At 41.2% G+C, this 18,065-nt stretch overlaps 1 protein-coding gene across 1 annotated transcript in view; it reads left to right on the forward strand.

The window, feature by feature from the left end:
* gpr158a (G protein-coupled receptor 158a) overlaps positions 1 to 18,065 on the forward strand; it is a 598,627-nt gene that overhangs the window by 124,439 nt on the left and 456,123 nt on the right. The window contains exon 2 of the mRNA XM_073054683.1: positions 8,456 to 8,561. Within this exon, the coding sequence (XP_072910784.1) occupies positions 8,456 to 8,561 (106 nt within the window). The remainder of the gene's footprint in view (positions 1 to 8,455; positions 8,562 to 18,065) is intronic.

Genomic DNA, 18,065 nt, shown 5'->3' on the forward strand with positions numbered 1-18,065 from the left:
CTAACTTCCTCTTAAATATTGCCAATGAACCGGCTGAACTGTTTCCTGTGGCAGACAATTCCACAGATTCACCACTCTCCGTGTGAAGAAGTTTTTCCTCATTTCGATCCTAAAAGGCTTCCCCTTTATCCTTAAACTGTGACCCCTCCTTCTGGACTTCCCCAACATCGGAAACAATCTTCCTGTATCTAGCCTGTCCAATCCCTTTAGAATTTTATACGTTTCAATAAGATCCCCCCTCAATCTTCTAAATTCCAGTGAGTATAAGCCTAGACGATCCAGTCTTTCTTCATATGAAAGTCCTGCCATCCCAGGAATCAATCTGGTGAACCTTCTCTGTACTCCCTCTATGGCAAGAATGTCAATTCTGAATAGGAACAATTTAGAACTGTTGAATCTCCTTCCTTTAGCAGAAAAACTCAAATTGGAGATTAAAACATTAAAGGCATTTTTCCTTATTTTCCTTTCCTTTTAATCATACTTCTTTCTACACTTGATCTGATTCTTATTCATGGCCCTTCTCTATCAGTCATTTGTATCATTCTCAGGTCTTAAATCTCATTGGCACCAGGGTTGCACAATTGACCTTGATGTTCACCTAGGTTTCAGATGTCCAAATGCCCTTGGCAGACTGTTGTCAATTCAGTCTTTTAACATGTTACACCATGAATGTGAAGGATGCAGAGAAAGAATTAATAGTATTTGTCCCACTCTTGCAAGATTCGGCCTATTGTTACCTAATATAAACTGATAATAATAAATTACAGCTTTTCACAGCATAGAAAAAACTTTGTGACATTGATTATTGTTTTTTTTAGGTAAGATTGAGTGATACTGTGTTTGTCTCTGAGCATATAAATTTATTTGACAGAAATATGGAATTATTATTCTGAAGTGCTTTAGGATAGCCTGAGCGGTGATTCAGTGAATACCAGATGAACTGACTGCTTTGAAAGGTAGTCAGTCAATAGTGTGACAGCTGAATTTACTGAAGCACGTTATGTGCTATGTTGTTCAAATATATTATTTTTTAAATCCTTACTAATCTTATTTCAAATGAATTTTAGGTTGGATTTGTGAACTAATAAATATGTTGGTTTACCCCGTGTGCTGATGATTTATAGGCACTTTGAAGTCTCTTAACGTATGGGGGCACTTCTCCTTCGTACATGTACCTTATCTCCTTTGCAAACTGCGCTAATTTTAAAAAGACTAATATGAACATTGGGGATTGCATTTACTCCACTACTTAAATTAGCTCAATACAAAGTTGACATGGAGGAATACATTTTATTTTTATGAAACATTTAAACCCTTATAGTACTAAAAAAAATATAGAATATTTGTCATTGATACCAATTCCTATCTGTTCGTATTGAGGATGCTGTAGAAATTGTGTCATGTAAAAAGATATAACTAAGTAATTGAGAGCTGAAATGATTTTTGATAAACCTGTAAAAGAGGAAGGTAAAGGGAGGAATTGCATTTATTTTTTGGGTGACGATCTCTTCTGATATCTAGTATCGGTAATGATGGCTGACTCACTGAGTGGTGCTTAGAATTGTGATTGCTTCTGCACATTTTTCCCTCTGATGAACAAAGGCAGGGATGGTTGCTCAGATGGTGCAAACACAGGGAAATATATTTTCTTACTGGCAAGGTGCATTTATAAAGATATATTCTGTTAAACTGTAGTAGACATAAACTAAAATGCAAGCATCATCAATATAGCTACAGCATAGAGAACTGTGGGAAGTGAAACTAGACAGATGGAATCAAGACCTTTATGAACATGAATTGTCTGTATTTATGATCTCCTCGTGTAGACAAGGAAAATATATATAAAAGAATAAAACAGGCTGCAAGGCTACAACCCTGGAAAATAAATTGAAAAAATAACCAGGAGCAGTTTAATATTCCTATCAGGACCTGGAAATTAAATTATTATTAACAATATAATTTTAGTTGCTCATACATCACAAAAATAAAATCTGTAAAGTATTTTATACTTTTAAAATCAGTGCACATACTTTGTTATCTTAGAGCTTACATCAAATAGATGAAAAAACTCATAGTGACATTGAATGTGAAGTTATCTGACAAGTGTTTGACAGGTACAGTATTGAATTAACCGATCAGTCTGCATTCTGGAAGATAACAAATGGCCCTGGGTGAATTTCAAGGATTTGGGTGCAAACATCAGCAGTAGTTGTCGTCTGAATAGCACGATAGGGTTATTGCAGTAAGTCTCCTGTGATCTACTGTATATGCTGATGTTCTTATGACAAATTCAAAGACAAGTTTGGCTATTTCTCACTATTATTGGTCCATTTGGAGGTGTTGAGTTAGTCGGGACTGGTGAGTATATCAAGATTATTAAACAGGTTAAAGACATTAGAGCAAGTTGGTTTTCAAGTACAGGAAGAATTGTTGAGAAATTGAGATTTTTAGGGCAATTTTAGGGGACTGAATTGTATTCACAGCACAACTGTATGAAATGACTAATAAAATAAGATTACTTAAAGTTAATTACAGAGAAAATGGCACACTAAATATTGAAGCGTTGACCTGTTTAAGTGGAGTACCCTCATACTCTATTGCTTGGAAATGAAATGAGTTCAGCAACATATTCACTGTATAATGAGAATGATTTTAATTGTAGCCTCCCAGAATAAATGGTCTGTAACATTTGAAAATTATAGTATACTTGAGCATGGAACAAATACTAAAGTACTCAGATATCTTACCTTAATTGTACTGATATCTGATCTTTGTCATGATGAAACTTTAAATTGATGTTCCGATTCCCTCTCTTGTTTGGACAAAAGGCCATTTTCACCATGACAATGATGTTACCGAGATTCGTGCCGACCAATGTGCCTACCTGGGCAATGTTTTGTTCAGCTGCAACATGACATGCGGAATCTTGTATTCAATGTAGAGGAGGCTTTACCCAAAAGCAGAGTAGTGCAGGTGATTTAACAGTGAACAATAACTTTAACAATAGATCACAAAATAAACTGTGAATGGCCACAGAACAAGAGAGCCCAGAAACTAAATACAACATTCAACAAGGCAAACCTTAGGCAGGGAGAGTGAATACTACAAGCAAATGTTTGAGACTGGCTGGTCAATGATTGAACATGGACTGTGGATGAGCAGTGGGGTTAAATAGGCTGCAGGTGATGAGTCTGGATCAAGTGGCAGGTGAATCCTATTAGCTAAGTAGAAACTGCGAGGTGCCTTCCTGTGCAGGCCTGACATGACCCTCCACACCCCCCACTCCCTCCTCCAGTCAACCCCCAATGGACCAGAATGATCTGGATAGGTCCTGTGGTGCTCCTTGATGATCAATGAATCTAAGATGTAACTGGACAGCATTTAAACCTCTTCCGCCAGGCTGTATCCCTTCACAATTGACCAGGTGCTGCAAACCCCATTGACAGTGACGTGAATCCATCAAATGTTGAACTGTGTACACTGGACCACCTTCCACCATCTGAGGTGCTGGCTCAGGTAGATTAAGTGGTCTATAGTTTCTGTTTAGTCTACAGTAGCCAATGCAGGGAGGAAAATCCCATCTTTCTTTTTGACAAAGCAGAATCCTGCACCAGCTGGGGACTGGGATAGGTGAAATGAAGCCATGCTGTAGCACTTCGGCAATGTAATCATTGATGGCTTGGGTCTCAGGAAGAGAGAGGGAGAACAGGAGGACTCAGGGAGGGCTAATTCCCAGGAGTAGGTTGATCGCACTGTCATGTAGTCTGTGAGGTGGCAGGGTGCTAGCTTCCTTGTTACTAAAGGCAATGCTAAGTCATGATATTCCCATGAGGTTTGGTGAGGTCGAGGGTTTTCTCCATCTCCATGGATTTATGTGGTGAACTCAACTGAAGATGCAGACAGTTGGTCTGGCAGCTGGGTCTCCAACTCAGCAGTGAACCAGATGACCAGGTGAAGTGAGAGTCATGAGTTTAGACCCAGGAGTAACCCAGGATGAGCTGAGTAGCCCAGACCCCGAGGGACATCTTTTGGTGGCCATGATGTTGAGGAGGTGAGAGATAGGTTTGGTCGGGAGTCCAAGCTGCACACAGAGTCTGATCCAGGAAATTGACTGCTCTGATGGAATACACCAGAGCTCGTGTAAATGTAGAGCCGAGGATGGAGGAGCACTGAGATGGCCTATGGTGCTGGAACCAGGAGGAGATCTGGCCATATAGGAGCCCTTCATCTCACCTTGTGGTGCCATTTCCCGGCCCTATTGGGCGTTTGATGAGTAAGTGGTTGGCTGCCCCACAGTAGATGCGCAAGTTGTTTCTCCAACAACACTCATACTCTAGGGGGTTAACGGAGTTCTCCTTATGGCATGGGTTCTGGGGGCATTGGTGAAGGGGATTCTGCAGACTGAAGTTGCTCTGGAAATGGAACTGGGGGTCTGGCTGATGACGTGGAGTGTTGTTCCATAAGATGCTTGTCAATATGGAAAGCCTGAGTGATGAGACGTTTGAGGTCAATGGGCATATCCCAGGTAGACAGCTTGCCCTTCAAGTACCGTGAGAAGCCATCATGGTAATGAGCCAGCAGGTCTTCCATATTCCAGCCGCAGATCGCCACGGGGATCCTGATCTTCATGGTGTCAGCCGGCAGAGGGCGTGAGCCTTGACTCAGGCAAAGTACCTGATACACAGCCTCCTTTCCACTTCCCAGATAGTCAAAAGCCCAGCGCATCTCAGTGGTGAAATCCTCTTATTTGTTGCAAATCGGGGAGTCATTGTCCCATTTAGAAATGGCCCGAGTCAGAGCTCGCTCAGTCAAGAGAGATATGAGGATGGGACTCTTGGCCCAGTCCATAGAATACAGAGGGCCTGGGGCTTGATGGGTAAGTGCACTAGGTCAGGAGGTTATGGCTTTGGGTTGGAGATCCATCAACACATCTGGGCATGGGAGATCAGAGGGAGGAGGTGGACTGCCACAGAGCTGCTGCATTGAAAGTGGATGAGAGTGGCAAGCTGGTAGCCAAAGGTTTCCGGCTGCTTCTGATCGGGTATTCATGTCAACAGATGACTTCCTTTAGGTGAGCATACTCTGCTGGGTCAATTGAAGGCTCACTCATCCTGTCAGGAAATGTAGGGGAGACTTGACCCAAAAGCAGAGCAGCAGAAGCAATTCAACACTGACTGATAACTCTAATAATAGGCTATAAAATAACAAGCCTCAAGGGAACACAAAACAAGAGAGAACAGAAAGCCGAAAGACAACAGGCGACAAGGCAAACTTTAGGCAGGGAGATTGAGAGCAAGAAGCAATTTGTTGAGGCCAGCTGGTTCAATGAGTGAACAAGGTCTGTGGATGAGAACTGGGGTTAACTAGGCTGCAGATGATGAGTGTAGGATGAGTGAAGCGAATCCTATTAGCTGGATGGAGACTGGTGGTTCCTGTGTGTACAGGTCTGACACTCAATGCCCTTTCTGATGAAGACAAACATGCATGGGCCTTCTGGAGATATTGTGGAGGGAGGCAGATTAATAAAAGGAAGGAGATGAGTGAGGAGGAATGTGAGAAGGTAGAAGTGGAGCTAGCTGTTGGAGGGTGATAAGTGGGAACAGAGATGCTATAAGTACTGGGATCTGATGAGTGTGGAAAGTGATAATGGCAACATTTAGAAGAGAAGTAAAAACAGATGCAAGCAGAGCCAGTTGGAGAAGTGGAGGGGGGAAGGAGAGGTTGGAGAGGGCCGGGGCAGAAATGTGTGGGTGGTAGGCAGCTAGAAGGGGAAGGGGAGGGTGACAGAACTGAGTGATGTGTGTGTGTGTGATGCTATTGTGTGGATGTATGTTTGTATGTGTATGTGTGAAGAGGGAAGAAAATAAGAAGCCTGAAGGAGGATCAGAAGAAGAGAAAGTGAATGGGGGAGTGGGGAGGTACAGGGAATTGAAGGTGAGGCTTGTCTGTCATTTAGGTTACCCCTAAACTGCAAATCACTGATTGCCTTTCCAAATACAGACAAATCCTCTCACTTGGATTCCACTCTATGAACATTCCCACCACTGCAGTTGGGTCCATCAGCCTACAGTTCCCTTGCTTGTCTTGGGAGCTTTTCTTACATAATTGCAAACATTCATCCATCCTCCTGTCTTCTAATTCCTCACCCTTGGCTAAGGAAGATACATAAATCTTTGCTAGGGCCCCAGCAATCTCTTCCCTTGCTTCCTGCAGTATCCGAGAATATGTTTGTTCGGGTTCTGGTTTTATCCACCTTTCACACCTCAAGACCACCAACATCCCCTCTTGCATAATTTTGGCCTGTTTCAGGATACCATTGTTCTCTTCCCTGAATTCTCTTGTTTCTGTGACCTTCTCCATGGTAAATGCAGAGAGGACTTGTGGAAACTGTGTGGTGGTTTCTTTCGAACTTATAGTCTTTTAACATTTTTTGACTATTTTTACTGTGCTTATGGTCCATTTTTTAAAATCAATTATGGTATTGTTTGCACTGTTGTAACTATATGTTGTAACTTTGTGGGTTTGTGTAGGTTTTGTAGCTTTAGTTTTTGGTTTGTTGGGTGATACAGTTGGTCTCCTGACTTGGTGTATCTGGGTAGTCTTGTTTTGTCTGGTGTGCTTGGAGCTCCTTTCCGGGGAATGCGCTAAGATGGTAGCACGATATTAATATGCAGCAGCCTCTCCAGACTCTGGATTTGGGGATTGCCAAACGTTATGTGGATTTTCTGGTCTAGTCTGTTTTGTCGTGTGCTTTTCTGATATCACTCTGGAGGAACATTGTTTCATTTTTTAACTGCATTGCAGTTGTGGTTTCTAAATGACAATAAACCGAAATTCAATTCAATTCAATTTTTGACTTACTGGTCGATGGGCCACCTGCCACTCTTGGGGCAATGTTGAGCAGTCTGTGTCATGGTCTGTAATATAACCATTCAATATTATTTTTAAAAATGGCCCAAACCAATCCTTGCATTTATTTTTGAAGGTGTTAGTTTGCTGAAAACATATAGAATATATTGAATAGTACAGCACATTACAGACCCTTTGGCCCACAATATGTGCCAACCCTCAAACCTTACCTCCCATATAACCCCCACCTTAAATTCCTCCATATACCTGTCTAGTAGTCTCTTAAACTTCAGTAGTGTATCTGCCTCCACCACTGACTCAGGCAGTGCATTCCACGCACCAACCACTCTCTGAGTGAAAAACCTTCCTCTGATATCCCCCTTGAACTTCCCTTCCCTTACCTTAAAGCCATGTCCTCTTGTACTAAGCAGTGGTGCCCTTGGGAAGAGGCACTGGCTGTCTACTCTGTCTATTCCTCTTAATATCTTGTATACCTCTAACATGTCTCCTCTCATCCTCCTTCTCTCCAAAGAGTAAAGCCCTAGCTCCCTTAAACTCTGATCATAGTCCATACCCTCTAAACCAGGCAGGTTTACCTGAGGATACCTGAATGAACCAATTTCTTATTATGTGACATTGCAGTGCATTGTATACCCTAAAAATGCATGAGAGCATACAATACGTATTTAATTTCAACTTAATATCTTGGTCTATATCAGTCATCCATCTGTAATATTAGCTTATGTTCTTATTTTCCTTACCTTTTACTAATGAGGATTTGAGGACAAACCAAACCTGACCTATGAACTTCTCCTGCTCTGCATTTCACACCTTGCACATTCTTCTGTCCAGGTTTTAGTCACTGTTCTCACTCTCTAACTATTTCCAGATTCATTGACCAGATAATCCCATTTACAGTTTATCCCAGTCTCAGCCTGCACCTTTCCAAACTTCTTTTATCCTTTTTGTTTTAGTTCTGAGAAGTGGTCTTTGTTTAAAATTCAAAGCAAATTTATTACCATGGTATGTTAATGCTACCATATATTATGTTAAGCTTCTTTATAGAAAAAGAAGAAGTACAATAGAATTTACAAAAAAAATGATACATCCTGTCCAATGGTAGTAATGCGAAGAGGGATTGTGGGGGTCTTTGATAATGGATGCTGCTTTCTTATGGCAGTGCTCCATGTAATTGCACTCAATGGTAGGGAGGGCTTTGCCTGTAACATACTGGGCTTTATCTTTCACTTTCTGTGCCCTTTTCTATTACTGGGCAGTAGTGTTTCCACGCCGGGTCGTGATGCAACCAGGTGGGATCGTTTCCACTGTGCATCTATAGAAGCTGTCAAAGTATCTGGTGGCATGCTGAATCTATACAAGCTTATAAGAACGTAGATGTGTTGTTGTGCTTCTTTGTGATGACATGTGCTGGTCCAGGACAGATTGTCTGATAAGTTAACTTAAGCTGGAAACTTTGACTCTCTTTCTCTTCACTCAGATGTGGTCCGAACTAAAAGTATTTCCAACATTTTCAGTTTTTGTTTTCATCTTAATTGGTTAGTTGCTAAATAATCAGCAAATCTAATGCTTGGTATTTTTCTTCCAGGGGTGTGGTTAGAGTTGACATTAATCTACAGAATGTGGACATTGACCAGTGTTCAGCTGAAGGATGGTTTGGAGGGACACACAAGTGCAGACTAAATAGCACGAAGGTAAAGCCAAACACACTCATTGAAATGTGACATGGTTTGTCAGCCTGAGTGCAGGAGCTATTTGTGTGTGTCTATATATATAGTTTTAAATATGTACTGACTATGTTTACACATCAAATGTGCTTTCATTGTTATTGTCTAATTAAAACCCTGCTTAATGGTTCTGTCTTTTCAAGATTTTTTGCTGCTGCTCAACAGTAATATAATACCAAAATAAAATTCGTTTGTGGCTATACTGATAATTATTAGAGCATAATAATATTAATGTCTGATGTTGTTGCACTGGATGGCTGGTTTTTGGAACTAGCATTATATTATGAAGGGCTTCACTGGAGGTTACGGGGAATGTGTATGGTGACAAAGGGATTTCAGGTCTTACCCTCAGTGGAACTGCAGCAGATATACATGCAGTGGTATGTTTGGGCACCCCTGGTCAAAATTTCTGTTACTGTGAATAGCTAAGCAAGTAAAAGATGACCTGATTTCCAAAAGGCATAAAGTTAGAGATGACACGTTACATTGCTATTTTAAGCAAGATTACTTTTTTTATTTCCATCTTTTACAGTTTCAAAATAAAAAAAGGAAAAGGCCCAAAGCAAACGTTTGGGCACACTGCATGGTCAGTACTTAGTAACACATCCTTTGGCAAGTATCAGAGCTTGTAAATGCTTTCTGTAGCCAGCTAAGAGTCTTTCAATTCTTGTTTGGGGGATTTTCGCCCAGTTTTCCCTGCAAAAGGCTTCTAGTTCTGTGAGATTCTTGGGCCATCTTGCATGCTCTGCAGTTTTGAGGTCTATCCACAGATTTTCGATGATGTTTAGGTCAGGGGACTGTGAGGGCCATGGCAAAACCTTCAGCTTGTGCCTCTTGAGGTAGTCCATTGTGGATTTTGTGGTGTGCTTAGGATCATTATCCTGTTGTAGAAGCCATCCTCTTTTCATCTACAGATTTTTTACAGATGGTGTGATGTTTGCTTCCAGAATTTGCTGGTATTTAATTGCATCCATTCTTCCTTCTACCAGTGAAATGTTCCCCATGCCACTGGCTGTAACACAGCCCAAAGCATGATTGATCCAACCCTGTGCTTAACAGTTGGAGAGCTGTTCTTTTCATGAAATTCTTCACCCTATTTTCTCATCATGACCAAAAAGTTCTATTTTAACTTCATCAGTCCACAGGACTTGTTTCCAAAATGCATCAGGCTTGTTTAGATGTTCCTTTGCAAGCTTCTGACGTTGAATTTTGTGGTGAGGACGCAGGAAAGGTTTTCTTCTGATGATTCTTCCATGAGGGTCATGTTTGTGCAGGTGTCACTGCACAGTAGAACAGTGCACCACCTCTCTAGAGTCTGCTGAATCATCCTGAAGGTCTTTTGCAGTCAAACGGGGTTTTGATTTGCTTTACTAGCAATCCTACGAGCAGTTCTCTTGGAAAGTTTTCTTGATCTTCCAGACCTCAACTTGATCTCCACCATTCCTGTTAACTGCCATTTCTTAATTACATTACGAATTGAGGAAACGGCAACCTGAAAATGCTTTGCTATCTTCTTACAGCCTTCTCCTGCTTTGTGGGCATCATTTATTTTAATTTTCAGAGTGCTGGGCAGCTGCTTAGAGGAGCCCATGGCTGCTGATTTTTGGGACAAAGTTTGAGGAGTCAGGGTATTTATAAAGCTTTGAAATTTGCATCACTTGGCCTTTCCTAACAATGACTATGAACAAGCCATAGCCCTAACAAGCTAATTAAGGCCTGAGACCTTGGTAAAATTTATCTGAGAGCACAAATCTCTTGGGGTGCCCAAACTTTTGCATAGTTCGCCTTTCCTTTTTTCACTCTAAAATTGTACAAAACAAAAATAATACAGTAATCTTGCTTAAAATGTTGAAAACAATGTTTCATTTTTAACATTATGACTTTTGGAGATGAGTTCATCTTCTACTCACTAAACTATTCACAGAGAAATTTTGACCAGAGTACCCAAACTTTTGCATGCAACTGTAACTTACCTTGGAATGTGGCATCTGTTTATATGAGTTGATATGTATGATTTAATGAAAATCTTTGAATTCCAAATATGCAAGAGCTGATTCCAAAATAGTTTATCACTTAAATGTAAATTAAAACAGAAATTAATTCTAACTTTTGTGAGAAATGATGGCTGAATCTGATTACAAAAAAAAACTAGTTTGAAGGAGGAATGATGAAAGACAGATTTATTGCTTCTTGCTCTTGTCTTAGATTGTATTCATGCTTTTTGTCTTCTGTAAAACCAGAACTGCTCTCCCTTGCTTATGGAATCAGAAAATAATTGTTGATTTTCATTAGTTATAATGTCTTGAAAGCAAATGATGGACATGAACAATTTTTCTTCAGTTAACTTTATGCTTACTTACCTGTACGCAGAGAAGAATCTTACCGATTGACAAGCAACTTTCATACCTAAATTTGGACATAATTATATACATAAAAACAGAAAATACAGGAAATATTCAGCTCATTAAGCAGCATTTTCAGAGACAGAAACAGATTTAATTATTTAGCCCGTTAGCCTTTCAACAGAGATGATAACAATTACTCCATCTCAAAGATGCTGGTGTTTTATACTTTCAAAGGATATGAAAATCATAGGTAACATAATGACTTATTAGCCATCTTTAACAGCCCCAGAATTAAAAAAAATATTTCAGAGTCAACCTCACAGGTGAGTCTTAAGTCACCATGAGGCCAAATTGAGTAAGAATGACAGATTTCTTTTTTTAAAGGCATCGGTGGACCATATAGTTTTTATGGAAAGCAGATCATTTCATGGATCTATATAGATTGACTTTATTATTAAGTTTCAGATTTTTAAAATTACTTCCTCTTTAATTCTATAGTTTCCTTGGTATATTTTGAACTCGTTGACTTGATTTGGTGCAGATGATGCACTTCACTGTTCGTTTTGCTGTTTCGATGCACACATGACAAATAAAAATGATCTTTCCAACCTTTCTGTCTAAAAGTCATGCCCTGGATCAACAGAGTAGAACTTTGACTACTAGTCTAGTAAGTTACCCACTACACATGACCTAAACTGAAGATTATTTCTGTTTTAATTTAAAATTATCAGGACTTGAAGATCTTTTCTTTTGGATGCACAACAGATATTTGTTCATTTAGCATCGAAATATACAATTGCTTTCTAAAGCATCACAACAGAAACTCCTCCATTTCCCACACTTCGGCCTCACCCCATCCTCCCGTCTCCACAACAGGGCCGGTGTTCCCCTTGTGCTCACCTACCACCCCACCAGCCTCTGGATCCAGCATATTATCCTCCGCAACTTTTGCCACATTCAACAGGACCCCACCACTAAGCACATCTTTCCCTCTCTACCCCTCTCTGCTTTAAGCAGGGATTGTTCCCTCTGCTTCTGCCTGGTCCGCACGTCCCTCCCCACAGATCTCCCACATGGTACTTATCCTTGCAAACGTAAGTGCTACACCTGTCCCTACACCTCCTCTCTTACCACCATTCAGGGCCCCAAACAGTCCTTACAGGTGAGGCAACACTTCACTTGTGAGTCTTTTGGGGTAATCTATTGCATCCGCTGTTCCAGGTGCAGCCTCCTCTACATCGGCGAGACCCAACACAGATTGGGGGACCGCTCCATCCGCCACAACATACAGGATCTCCCGGTTGCCACCCACTTCAACTCTCCTTCACATTCCCATTCAGATATGTCCATACATGGCCTCCTCTACTGCCATGATGAGGCCAAACTCAGGATGGAGGGGCAACACCTCGTACATCGTCTGGGTAGTCTCCAGCCCCTTGGTATGAACATCGAATTCTCCAACTTCCAGTAATTCCCTCCCTTTCCCTTCCCCCATCCCACTTTCACTCTGTCTCCTCTTCTAGCTGCCTATCACCTCTCTCATGATTCTACCTTTTTCTACTACCCATAGTGCTTTCCCCTTACATTCCTTCTTCACCCCTCCTGCCTATCCCCTCCCTGCTTCCCCTCCCCCACCCCTTGATCTTTCCTCTGATTGGTTTTTCACCTGCACCTTCCCCCCTCCCCCCACCTTCTTTATAGGGCCCCTGCCCCCTCCTTCTTCAGTCCTGACAAAGGGTCCCGGCCTGAAATGTTGACTGCTCCTTTCAACGGATGCTGCCTGACCTGCTGAGTTCATTCAGCTTTTTTGTACAACAGAAACTTATGTAGGCCTTTTTACCAATTTGCAAATGATGTGTTAACAACACATTGGAAAACTTTTAGCTATTACATCTATATTAGTTTGCTTCAGATTTATACTGGTGTCAAAATGAGGACAATGCAAGGACATCTCAGTTCTAATTGACTGCTGTTATAGATCAGGAAAAAGATTCAGTAAAACAACATAGAAAATGTATATTTCCTGTCTTACAAAGAAATGCAGGACACTCTTTTTAGATTGATTTAAAACTCACGGTAAGATTGAGCTGCTAAAGACATGAGAGAGCAGCTGGACCCGATTTGACAGAATGGATTTTTACTCTAGATTTACTCATGTTATGATTTATACACAAAATTTATATTCAGACATATAAAATGGCATACTTTAAATATTGAACTGAGGGAAATAAATGGTTTGATACTAAAGGGGAAGGTTGTTTTAGTTTTGGCTTGTTTTCAGGACTGCTGCTGGGCTCCCGGGCGCTGCTTCCCCCACAACCACGCTCCAACCCTGGGTCTCTCAGACTCTCCCATCAACTCTTGGGTTTTCAGAGCCTCCATCAACCTCTCACCCTACCTTCCCTGTACAAATCAGCCCTCCCCTTCACCTCTGACACCATCAACTCTCCTCCCCCCCTCTGATCTCAGCTGCACTTCACCATTCCCTCTGACGTTCCCCTATCTGAGATGGAACGTTCCTCAGCACGGCCTTTACATTGTCCTCCTTCGCCCGCAGTCCACCCCTGCCACAATGCTGAGCTCTTCTTCCATCGCCTCCAAGCTCACTTCTTTGTTAAGCATTCTCTAGCCCACACCAAAGATCCCTTCTCTTCTCTCCAACCTGCCTCCTCTTCTTGGACATCCTGTTCTGGTTCTCTGGCTGCTTTGGATCTTGTCATCTCTAACTGCCAACAAGATGTCAGTCAGCTTGACTTCAGCACTCCTGTCTCCTATTCAAACCTTACCCCAGCTGAATGTACTGCCCTCCACCCTATCTGCATCAATCTTAACCTTACTATCAAACCTCTATGCGAAGGAGGTGCTGTTGTAGTGTGGTGGGCTAACCCCACCTTGATAAGGCTAAACAGCAACTCTCAGACACCTCCACTTACTTATATCTTGAAAAGGCACTCATCCGACACCCTCACTAACTTCATTACTCTGGAGAACTCCCAACCACTGCCACCAAACTCATAGATCCTTCCTGCTCGTTTCTACCTTCTACCCAGGATCCACAAACCTGACTGTCTGGGTAGGCCCATTGTTTCCGTCTGCTCCTGTCTCACTGAATCTGTGTCTGCATATGCCGACTCCATTCTATCCGCCTTGGTTCAGTCCCTTCTCACCTACAGCGCGACACTTCGCAAGCTTTCAGTCTCCTCAAAAACTTTCAATTCCCTGGCCCTAACCGTCTCATTTTCACCATGGGTGTCCAGTCCCTATATACTTCTATCCTCTATCAGGAAGGCCTTAAAGCTCTCTGCTTTTTTTGTCAACATTTCCCCTTCACTACCACCCTCCTCCATCTGGCAACAATGGACCTCATTGTCAACAGTTTCTCCTTCAGCTCTTCTCACTTTCTCCATACTCAAGAGGAGCCATAGACACCTGCATGGGCTCCAGCTATGCCTGACTTTTTGTTGGCTACGTCATTGTTTCAAGCTTTTCACAGTGATGCTCCCCAAGTCTTCCTGCACCACATTGATCCGTACTGGGGCTGCTAGCATACTGTGTTTGTCAATTTTTCCTCCAACTTTCACCCTCCTGCCCTTAAATTCACTTGGTGCAATTCTGGTACGCCTCTTTCTCCTTTCTCAATCTCTCTGTCTACATTTCTCAAGACAAACTGTTGATCAACATCTTTTATACACCTTCCAATTCCCACAACCTTCTTGACGATATTCCCACAGCCTTCTTGACAATATCTCTTCCCATCGTGTTTCCTGTAAAAATGCTATTCCCTTTTCTTAGTTCCTTCATCTCCAGGACATAAAAGATACCCTCCTTCTTCAAAAAATAGAGTTTCACTTCCACCACCATTGATGCTACCCTCATCTACATCTCTTCCATTTCCTGGATGTCTGCGTGCACACTATCTTCCCACTGCCTTAACAGGGAAAGAGTTTCTCTTGTCCTCACCTTCCACCCCTTGAACCTTTGCATCCAACTCATCACTCTCTGTAACTTCCACCATCTTCAATGGGTTCCTTCCACCAAACACATCTTTACCTCAACCCTACTCGTCATTTTCTGCAGGGTTCACTCTCTCTGTGATTCCCTTGTCCATTTGTCCCACACCACTCATCTCCCTCCTGGCACATAGCTCTGTAAGCAACAAAAATGCTTCACCTGACCATTCACCTCCTTCCATACCTCCATTCAGGGCCCCTAATAGTCCTTCTAGGTAAGACAACTCTTCATCTGCAGATCTGTCAGGGTCGGCTATTGTATCTGGTGTTCCAAATGCGGTCCCATTATATTGGTGAGACTCATTGTAAATTGGGGCCACTTTGTCAAGCACTTCTGCTTCATCTGCCAAAAGCAGAACTTCACGTTGGCCAACCATTTAAAATCCTATCCCTATTCCCGTTCTGACATATCAGTCCTTGGCCTTCTCCTTTGCTGCAATGAGGGCTCTCTCTAGGTGAAGGAGAAACACCATATATTCTCTTTAGGAAGCCTCCAACCTCTTGGCATGAACATTGATTTCTCCTTCTGTTAATTATCCCCCACCACTTCCCTTTATTTCAATTCTCCATTCTGGCCTCTTATGTATAGCTAGTCCTCCTTACCTTCTTCACAATTTTATTCTGGTGCATTCCCCTTTCCTTTCCAATCCTGAAGAAGGGTCTTGGCCTGAAACATTCATTTCCATAAATGCTGCCCAACCTATTGAGTTCCTCCAGCAGTTTGTGTGTGTTAATATTAACAGAAAGAACACTCTTCAAGACTGACATAAAAATGTTTTCTTTCACCGCAACAAATCTCTGTGCTGGCAATAAGATGTTAACCATGCTTTTTGTTTTAAGAGTACAGCTTTTGAAATGCCATATTTTGCTTAAACTATTGCACACCTGTGTTTGATTGGAAACACCTAATTAACTGGATTACTTAGTTAAGTAAGATTACTAAAAGCATAGGGGTAGTGTCAACTTTACATGTATTATTTCTTGTCATTTTCAATTTACTGAAACATTTTGATAATCTGCTATCTGGTTATTTGGCAATCTTAATGGTGCACCATTGACTCACCAAATGATATTTTGCCACACTCCATTTAAAAACTCACTGAGGCCCCATTTCCTAATCTCCCTTAAAGTCTAGAAGTCCCCATCCTCTAAGTCTATTTAAACTCACTGTGACCTGGTTCCCTAGATTTCCTTGAGGCTTACTGGATTTACCAGATAACTTATTATACCACCTTGAATTATAAATGCCATAATATTAATAGTGAATAAGTTCCAATAGTGCAGAAATAGTGTTAGTACGGCACCATTAAAATCCTCAGTAGTTGGTGATCAAAATTTTACTGTAACAGCAGAACATGAAAGTTGTGGTATTTTCCTAATACTTCCCTTAGCCAGAACTATCTGATTTCGAGAAAGTTAATCTATGAATAAACAATGTGAACCAAACAAAAAATAGAAACTGAAAAGTGCACATGTATATATATTTTTATGTATAATGCACTGGCAATAACCCTCTTTATTGACTAATTTATTTTGTAACCTATTCCCCGTGAATCTGTTTATGTATGTTAATTCACTGAACCAAAATTATTCATAAGGTTTGGCCCTTAGCTCTGGCAATTTGAACAAAGTGTACAGTGCCGTGAATTCATTGTCACGGTCTGAGCTGTTTCTGTTCCTGAGAGGCTAACCATTTATTTAGATGTTGAATAACTATTAAGTGTTTTCTGCCAACTGTACACAATGAATTATCATTTTGAGGAAGGGAAAGTTGATCATCATTAAACATCTGCAACCATCCTGTGCTATTACCAATTGCCAAATGATCTTTAAAACCAAGACAGGACCTTCTGGTTGGGTAGTCTCTTGTGCTCTTGACTTAGTTTACTGAATTGTATGGATAGCTGAGGAAGAATAATAAGATAGTAATTTGGACTTATTTATGGCAATATTATGGTTGTAATCTATCAAGCAATCAAACATAGAAACATAAAAAACCTACAGCACAATACAGGCCCTTTGGCCCACAAGGTTGTGCCAAACATGTCCCTACTTTAGAAATCACTAGGCTTACCTATAGCCCTCTATGTTTCTAAGCTCCATGTACCTATCCAAAAGTCTCTTACAAGACCCTATCGAATTCACCTCCACCACCTTTGCTGGCAGCCCATTCCACGCACTTACCACTCTCTGAGTAAAAAACTTGCCCCTGACATTTCCTCTGTACTTGCTCCCCAGCACCTTAAACCTGTGTCCTCTTGTGGCAACCATTTCAGTTCTGGAAAACAGCCTCTGACTATCCACATGATCAACGCCTCTCAACATCTTATAAACCTCTATCAGGTCACCTCTCAGCCTCCGTTGCTCCAAGGAGAAAAGGCCGAGTTCACTCAACCTATTCTCATAAGGCATGCTCCCCAATCCAGGCAACATCCTTGTAAATCTCCTCTGCACCCTTTCTATGGTTTCCACATCCTTTCTGTAGTGAGGCAACCAGAACTGAGCACAGTACTCCAAGTGGGGTCTGACCAGTGTCCTATATAGCTGCACTTAAGACTCAATATTGCTAAAATTTCAATCCACCATGTGGGTTATTGATGTTTTATAATGCATTTTGTCAAGAGCTTGCTCTGTGCTGAAGTCCACTTGTGAAAAAGTACACTATTTAGAATGAGTAGGGCTAAATTATTTGTGTTGTTTTTACAGGTAATAAATTCTGGATAAACTTGAGGATATTCAATATCTTTCAGAAAACATTTAGTCATTAACTCTTCTTGTGATGTAACATGGGACTGACACTTTGGTAGTTATGTTACCAGACTAATAACTCTGGACAACAAAGTATTTTGAAAGTTTTGCTTTCTCAGAATTTTTTTTCTTTATGATAGATTGCTTGAAGCTGAGCACAGATATAATTTCAGACTACTTGTATCAGAAGAAATAAGAAATTAACTTTTATTGAATACGATGTGTTTAGTTGCATAACAGTGCTGATGTTTTGCAATAGTTCAACTGGTTAAAAATGTTTAGCTGTTGATTTTCATTCATACTCTGTGTCTGAGGCGTCTTGCTTAAAGGTCCAATGGTAACTAGTCAGCATTGATGTATTCCAGTTG

Source organism: Hemitrygon akajei, chromosome 8, assembly GCF_048418815.1.
Source record: "Hemitrygon akajei chromosome 8, sHemAka1.3, whole genome shotgun sequence".
In the NCBI taxonomy this organism is placed as follows: domain Eukaryota; kingdom Metazoa; phylum Chordata; class Chondrichthyes; order Myliobatiformes; family Dasyatidae; genus Hemitrygon; species Hemitrygon akajei.